Raw genomic sequence first — 7,718 nt, 5'->3', positions numbered from 1 at the left:
AAGGAAGGAAGGAAGGAAGGAAGGAAGGAAGGAAGGAAGGAAGGAAGAAAAAGGACCCATTTTGTAGCTGATTTGGGGTCATGAACTGGGGCCCTTGTATCTTTAGTTCACTTTCTTTTTTTAAGAAATTGTTTTTCCATTTAAAAAGTTATTTATTGGGCGCCTGGGTGGCTCAGTCAGTTGAGCGTCTGCCTTCGGCTGAGGTCATGGTCCCAGGGTCCTGGGATCAAGCCCCATGTCGGGCTCCCTGCTCCATGGGGGGCCTGCTTCTCCCTCTCCCACTCCCCCTGCCTGTGTTCCCTCTCTCGCTGTGTCTCTCCCTGTCAAATAAATAAATGAAATCTTTAAAAAAGAAAAAAATAATAAATAAATAAATAAAAAGTTATTTATTGTGATAAAATATACATAACATAAAATTTACCATGATAACTATTTTTATTTTTATTTTTTTTTAAGATTTTATTTACTTATTTGACAGAGAGAGACACAGTGAGAGAGGGAACACAAGCAGGGGGAGTGGGAAAGGGAGAAGCAGGCTTCCCGCGGAGCAGGGAGCCCGATGCGGGGCTCGATCCCAGGACCCTGGGTTCATGACCTGAGCCGAAGGCAGACGCTTAACGACTGAGCCACCCAGGCGCCCCCCTGATAACTATTTTTAAATGCACAGCTCAGTGGCAGGAAGCACATTCACATTGTTGTGCAACCATCCCCACCCTCCTTCTCCAGAATTTTTCATCTTCCCAAGCCTAAACTCTGTCCCCATGAAAGACTGACTCCCCCTTTCCCCCATTCATATTATTTTATGTATTATTTTCATGTCAGATCATCTCAAAAAGGAAAGTCAGATTTCCCACCAGTAAGAGCATGCAAAGCAAAGACCCACTTGCTTGAACCTCCCTGGAAGCACAGAAGATAAGCCAGAGTGAAGACAAGCCTGTCTCACACCCACAGAGTCCCAGGGAGTGTGCTCTCCCTCGCCGTCACAAGTAACAAGCTTGAATTTGTTCAGCCACAAATGTGTTCCTGATGGTCTTTGGGCTTGGGGGGGCACTGACGTCCTTAAGGGTACCTTGGAGGTCCCTGAGCCCTGGAATGACATTAAGCATTGCAGTGACCCAAAGACCAAAGACGCTGGCTCGTCCTGTGTGGGGAGCGTTAGGAAGCAGACCAGCAGGAAAACTTTGGGAAATGACAGTAATGAATACCAGCAGCCTATTGCCTCAAATCCTCACTGCTGCTTTCTGAAGTGGTTACCATCCTCAGCGCCATTTCCCAGATGACAAAACAGAGGCTTCAAGAAGTCAAGTCACTTGGGGTGCCTGGGTGGCTCAGTCGTTAAGCGTCTGCCTTTGGCTCAGGTCATGATCTCAGGGTCCTGGGATCGAGCCCCGCATCAGGCTCCCTGCTCCGTGGGAAGCCTGCTTCTCCCTCTCCCACTCCCCCTGCTTGTGTTCCCTCTCTTGCTGTGTCTCTCTCTGTCAAATAAATAAATAAAATTAAAAAAAAAAAAAAAGAAGAAGTCAAGTCACTTGCCAAGCTCTCTTGAGCTCTCAGAAGGCAGGATCCTTTGGCCTCACTCCTGATCTTCCTCCCAGCCGCCCTAAGAGTTGCTGGGGGACCATTGTGACAGCACCGTCTGGGGGAAGCTCTTTGGTCACAATGGGCAGAGCTGGACCACACTGGGACGCAGCCTTGGAAGGAACATGTGAGCATCCTCTGGGAGACTGGGACAGAGGGAGCCTCGAGGGTCAGGCCGGTTGCCAAGCTCATCTTCTAAGACTCATTAGTCCCCATGCCACCCCTTGAGGTAAGTACGATACCCTCATCCCTGATGTGGAAGCTGAAGCTCACAGGAGCCCAATTACTTATTCCGAGGTGACCTAGCTAGTAACTTCAGTTGTCAGATTCTCCATCAACTATTTGAAGACTTCTCCACTCTCAACTCTTTTCAGTGCCAAAATGATCAAAAAAGCAAACATAGACACTGACAAACTGTGGTCTTGTTATCATGCTTGCTGCCTGCTTTCTAAAGAGGTCGACATGAGCTAGCTGTGAGCTGATGCGGTCTGGGCGGCGGGGGTGAGCCTGCTCCAGTGGGGCTTGGTCTCTGAGCAGCTGGGACGAGGGGGACGAGACTCCTCTGCTCTGAGCAAAGGCAAGAAAGTCCCAGTCAGCTAACTGGGGTGCTGGCAGCCGGGCGCTGGAGATCAGGGAAGTGGAGTGAGAGGTTTCTAAGCCTCAGAGAGTTTGAGGATAGGAAGAGATCCAAGAGAACAACTGCAGAGGGCAGAAAGCCCCATGAGGAGGGGTGTGGCAGAGATGGGACAGTGGCCAGGACTGAACAGACATTGGAGGGGAGAGCCATGGCCTTGACCACTGACTGAGGGTGAGGAGAGGGGGCTCCTATCAGACAAACTGTAGAAAGCAGTGGTTCATTCTACAGCCCTTCCTGGTGCTCACTCTGTACTGACCCCCTCTGGGAGGGGCCTTGGCACCTGCTGTTCCTTCTGCCTGGGATGCTATTCCCCTAGGTACCCCAAAGCTCCCCTCCCACCTTTTTCAGGTCTTTGTCATCTCAGTGACACTACCCTATTTAAAACTGCAACCCTTCCATCCCCCCCCCCCACCCCCGTCCTCCTTCCCTGTGTGATGCTTTTACCCACAGCACTTAGCTCCTTCTCCTAACTCTGCAACTGATAGTAGTACATTTATTCAGTATTGTCTGTCACCTCCTCGCCCCAGTATTAACTCCACAAGGGCACGGCTCTTGGTCTGTTTTGTTATCTGATGTTCCCCCTTCCAAGAACCTAGAACAGTGCCTGGCACACAGTAAGCGTCAAATGAATGATGATATCTCTACTTTCCCTGGGGGCAGGCACGAGGGCTGCGCCTGTTTTTTCACAATGTCCCCAGCCCCGAGGGCCCCGTGCCTGGAACACAGGAAGGAGTAAAAGGCAGCATTGTCCTCAGGCGGCGCTTGCTCACTCCCGTGTCTCCGCCCCCTCACAGGTGGCGCCTTGTCCCCCGATGGTCGCGGTCGCCCTGCTGCCGTGCCCGCTGTCCGGGCGGGACTTCCTCAAGGCCTCGCACTTTGCACTGGGGCCCGACCCGCGGCTGCACGTGGGCGCCATGCAATCCACGTCGCATCGGGACTTCGGGGCGCACCCGGGAGGCACCCGCGCACCGCAGCGCCAGGAGCCGCCCCGCGGGTGCCTCTTCGCCCAGGACGCGCGCTCGGCGGGCACGGAGCTCGGGTCGGAGACGCACTGCGCGTACGCGCCCCCGGGGCCGTCGCCGTCCGCGCGGTCGGAGACGCGGGAGCGCACCCTCGGCGTGCAGGCCAGCAACTTGCGCGTGCACGCGGGCCCGCGCGTCCGCACCGGCCTCTCCACCGTGCGCGCCGACTTCGGCTGGCCCGAGCCGCCGGCGCGCGCGAGCGAGCAGATCCGCGGCGCGCGGCTCATCTTCGACCGCGACTCGGTGCCGCCTGGCGACAGAGCCAAGCTGCGCATCCCGCCCACCACCTACCAGGCGTTTTACCCGCCCCACGACCCGTGCCCGCGGTCCCGCGCGCCCTGCTGCCACCTCGGTGAGCGCGCCGGGGCGGCCCGCGCGACTTGCCAACCGCGTGGTTCTCCAGGCGGGCGGGGATTCCGCGCCCTCCCCCAGGGGACATTTGGCTACGTCAGGAGATCTTTTTTTTTTTTTTTTAAGATTTTATTTATTTATTAAAGAGAGATAGGGGCGCCTGGGTGGCTCAGTCGTTAAGCGTCTGCCTTCCGCTCAGGTCGTGATCCCAGAGTCCTGGGATCGAGCCCCGCATCGGGCTCCCGACTCCATGGGAAACCTGCTTCTCCTTCTCCAACTCCCTCTGCTTGTGTTCCCTCTCTCGCTGTCTCTCTCTGTCAAATAAAATCTTTTAAAAAAATAAAATAGAGCGCGCGCATGAGCAGGGGGAAGGGGCAAAGGGAGAGGGAGAAGCAGACTCCCTGCTGAGCAGGGAACCCGATGTGGGACTCCATCCCAGGACCCTAGGCTCATGACCTGAGCCGAAGGCAGCTGCTTAACCAACTGAGCCACCCTGGCGCCCCTGGAGACCATTTTGGTTGTCATCACCCACGGAGGGGGTGCTACTAGCAGGGAATGAAGGGAGGCCAGGGATGCTGCTAAACATCCTACCATGCACAGGACAGCTCGCCCCGGTAAAGAATTATCCAGCCCCAAATGTCAACAGTGCCGGGCTGAGAAAACCAGGAACCTCCCTGAGCCTCAGTTTCTATAAACACAGAATGGCATAGCTCCTGAATTTTTTTCAAGGGGCTGCGCCATGGGTAGAAGTCATGAATGGTGGTTTGGAATCAGACAAATCTGCTAAGTTGCCACCCCAGCCCTGCCACCATAGTAGTTATGTGACTCTGAGCAAGTTGACCTCTCCAAGCCTGGATTTTCCTCTGTGCAACAAAAGCGCCCCACTTCATAGGAGCTGCTGAAGCCAAAGGAGCCCAGAGTGTATGATGCACCTTGCATCAAGTGAGTGCTCAAAAAAGAGTAGCTGTCATTTGTGTGATATTCCGATTCTGTGACTCCAGGGGACCCGCTGGTGCATGTCACTAGTCAGAGTCCCTCCACGCTGGACTCAGGGATTGTCAGATCTGGACTTGACTCTGTTCTGGTTTTGAATTTCCATGACTTCTGGCAAGTCATTTGGCCTCTCTGAGCCTCAGGAAGGCTGTAAAGTGGGGAGAATTATGAACCCTGCAAATGAGGTTCGAAGCACTTAACCTAGTTGCTGGGTTCAATAGTTGGCAGTTATTCTTGTTATCATTCCTTGTGTTATTTTTTGGTGTTTTCCACATAGCCCTCGGGCAAGGCTAGTCAGGACTGCCCAGCTCCCCTTTTCAGGTGAGGACTTGCATCCCAGGGGGCCTGAGGCTGCAGGGGCTCAGTGCCCTTCTCTGTCTGTTCTTGCTCATCCTCAGGGGGTCTCAACTCCCTCAGGTGGGACCACAGGAGACAGGATGATGCGACCTCCTACCAGAGACACTTCCAGGCCCTGCTGAGCGCACCGGCCTTGATGTGTAAGAGGGTAAATCAAGGTGGGGCTGGTGCTGTGGGGGACGGCAGCGATAGGGTCTGGGTGGGGTTGTCCTTCCCACCTCTGTCCGCCCACAGGCCTTCTCCAGCGTGGAACTGGGAGACTTCAAGATTGGCCATGGGCCCATGTGTTCGGAGCAGAAGCAAGCCTACAGGCCCCAGGGTCTGCCCCCAGACAGGTACAAAGGGACGGTGGCCTTCCACCAGGGTGACGGGCTTTCAGCAACTCGTGGAGCGTGCCACCCAAGGCTCTGGGGCCAATACTGTGCCTTTGAAGCCTCCATCACCTACAAGCAAGGCTCTCCCACCATTAGCACCCCACAGCTTGGCCTTTGGGAAGCCTGCCTCTCTCCCATTTCCCGGGAGTTGCAAGGGCCCGGATCAGACGAATCCCCCCTGATCTGCAGGTATGACAAGGCCCAGGCCACAGCCCACATCCACTATGTGAATATTCGTCCTGGAGATGGCCTGTTCCATGACAGGACCACCAAAGCTGATCATTTCTATGCCCCAGAGCCAGGTGAGTCTACTGCCGGCCCTGCCCACCCCTCCCCCCTCCCCCAACCCCCGCCCCCAACTTCCCACAGGGGCCTCCCGGGTCTGCTCAACCTCTGCTCTGCCCAGTGGCAGAGCCTTTTGTCCTTCACCATGACCAGACTCCAGCATCGCACATCCTGGAAGGAAACTGGTGCCCTGGTCCAGGCAGCCTCACCACCTCCATGCATTTCTTCCATGGTCAGGTCAGCCGGAAGGGGGAGACCTTCCCCCGGGGCTCATCAGGGAAAGGGTTTCCCAGGCAGTACCTATAGCAAGTGCAAAGTCCTTGAGGTGGGAGCGAGTGTGACGTGTTGGGGATCTCCTGGGTCTATCTGCGGTATCGAGGGTTAAGTCCCTTAACCACTGGGAGCCTCGGTGGCTCTGTCTGCAAAATGAGATACAGTGCCTACTCCCAGCACCAGCAACGTGGGCCTAGAGAGGGTGTGAGCTCTCCGAGGTCGTAGAGCGCTCGCCTCTCGTCCCCACCCGGGTTTTGGGAGATCCCGGACACGGGAGCTTCCCAGAGGCCATGTGGTCTTACAGCCACCGCCCGTGACCGAACCACCCAGCCGCCACGTGCCTTACGAGAAATGGAAGAGTCACGTGCGTCTAGGGGACTCCTCGCTGCTCGAACAGTTCTTCCAGACCTCCACGGGCACGGACTATTGCCCCCGTGGGATGCCAGAGAAGCCGCAGAAAGCGCCCAGTCTCCACTTGCTGCGTAGCAACCTGCCCCGGGGCACCGACGGTGAGCAGGTTGGGGGGAAGGGGCTGGGCTCCCTTCCCCGCCTCAGCTCTAACCCCGCCCCGGCCAGTTTCGCCCCGCCCACTGCCCGATTCTGGCTCCGCCTCCTGAAGAGCGAGATCCCACCCCAGTGACCGAGATCCCAACTCTGACCCTGGACAACCCGCCCCTTCGTGGACTTGACTCCCCACCACCACCACCGTCTCCGCCACGGCACTGCCCCCTGCATGGCCGTAGGCCCGCCCCTCTCCATATCTGCCCTCTCCCGACTCTAACCCCTGCTCCTCTGTCAGACTCTGGCTCCGCCCCCTCACCGACTAGCCCGCCCTGCCTGCCCCCTCACTAGTCTGCGCTTGCCACGCCCCTGGCTCCTCCCTCCGCCCCGCCTCCTAATCCATCTTCGCTCCAACTTCAGCGAGGGCGAGGGCTTCGCCCTGAAGTCCTACTCCATCCTTAATCTCGCACGTTCCTGCCCAGGGACCATGCCTCTCCTCCCTCAGCCCCTCAGCTCGACTACCCCCACCCCAAATCTCCAGAAACAGATTTTTTAACCATGAACCAGAAGATGCTGAAGCCTCATAGAACAGCTCCGGCCTCCGTGACTGAGGACATGCTACAGCGGGTGAGGGACGGGGAAGGGTACCTCCCTGACGAGGTAACCCCCAAAATCAGTGTAGCTTTATCTCAGGATGATAATGTCGTCACCTCAGGCCCAGAATTAGTATCAAGTCCTTTCAGGGTCTCTCTAGGGTGACCCCAGGCACAGGGTCATCTTAATGTCACCCCAGCCTCAAGGTCATCCCTAGCTCACCTCCAGGGTAGTTAGTGTCAGGGTCAGCTCAATGACACCTTTATATCGCCAGCCACAGTTATACCCCCAGCTGAGGGTTAGCTCACAGTTGCCTGGGTCACCACAGTCCGGGGGTCATTCCAGGGGTCACCGGTTTCTCTCCAGCTCCTGGGTCAGCCCAAGCTGGGATACCTTTTGCCCACCTCCTCAGAGCCCAGTCATCAGCCTTTGCTGCTCCCAGGTCGTATGGGGGCCATGGGGTGGGCCAGGTAGGTCCACCAGCCTCCAGGCTGTCCTGCCACGCTGACCACCCTGCCTCCACAGTGTAAGTACGGCCACATTGAGCCCCCGCTGGGTGGACAGCGCTTCTTCTCAACCCAATACGAGCATGAGTTTCCCTCCAAGTACCAGGGCCCAGCAGTGCTGAGATTGGTCAATCTGCAGGACAGCCATGTGCCTCTGGGCTCCCCTCGCCAGTGGGGCTGTGGGGCTGGGAAGGTAGACCCTTGGGCCCCCCAGGCCCCCACCTACCCATGCCCTAGCCAGCAATAA

General features: G+C 56.7%; 1 protein-coding gene across 1 annotated transcript in view; it reads left to right on the top strand.

Annotated features, from left to right (window-relative positions):
• The window catches only part of TEX45 (testis expressed 45), an 11,690-nt gene extending 3,972 nt beyond the window's left edge, over positions 1 to 7,718 (top strand). Inside the window, exons 2-9 of the mRNA XM_032394583.1 lie at positions 3,010 to 3,589; positions 4,980 to 5,086; positions 5,173 to 5,273; positions 5,502 to 5,614; positions 5,725 to 5,834; positions 6,175 to 6,379; positions 6,913 to 6,998; positions 7,491 to 7,718. Coding sequence (XP_032250474.1) covers positions 3,010 to 3,589; positions 4,980 to 5,086; positions 5,173 to 5,273; positions 5,502 to 5,614; positions 5,725 to 5,834; positions 6,175 to 6,379; positions 6,913 to 6,998; positions 7,491 to 7,718 — 1,530 coding nt within the window. The remainder of the gene's footprint in view (positions 1 to 3,009; positions 3,590 to 4,979; positions 5,087 to 5,172; positions 5,274 to 5,501; positions 5,615 to 5,724; positions 5,835 to 6,174; positions 6,380 to 6,912; positions 6,999 to 7,490) is intronic.

The sequence above is a fragment of the Phoca vitulina genome, unplaced genomic scaffold (genome assembly GCF_004348235.1).
Source record: "Phoca vitulina isolate PV1807 unplaced genomic scaffold, GSC_HSeal_1.0 scaffold81, whole genome shotgun sequence".
Lineage (NCBI taxonomy): Eukaryota > Metazoa > Chordata > Mammalia > Carnivora > Phocidae > Phoca > Phoca vitulina.
Note: the sequence above shows the minus strand (reverse complement) of the source record. Positions and strands in the feature narration are given on the sequence as shown.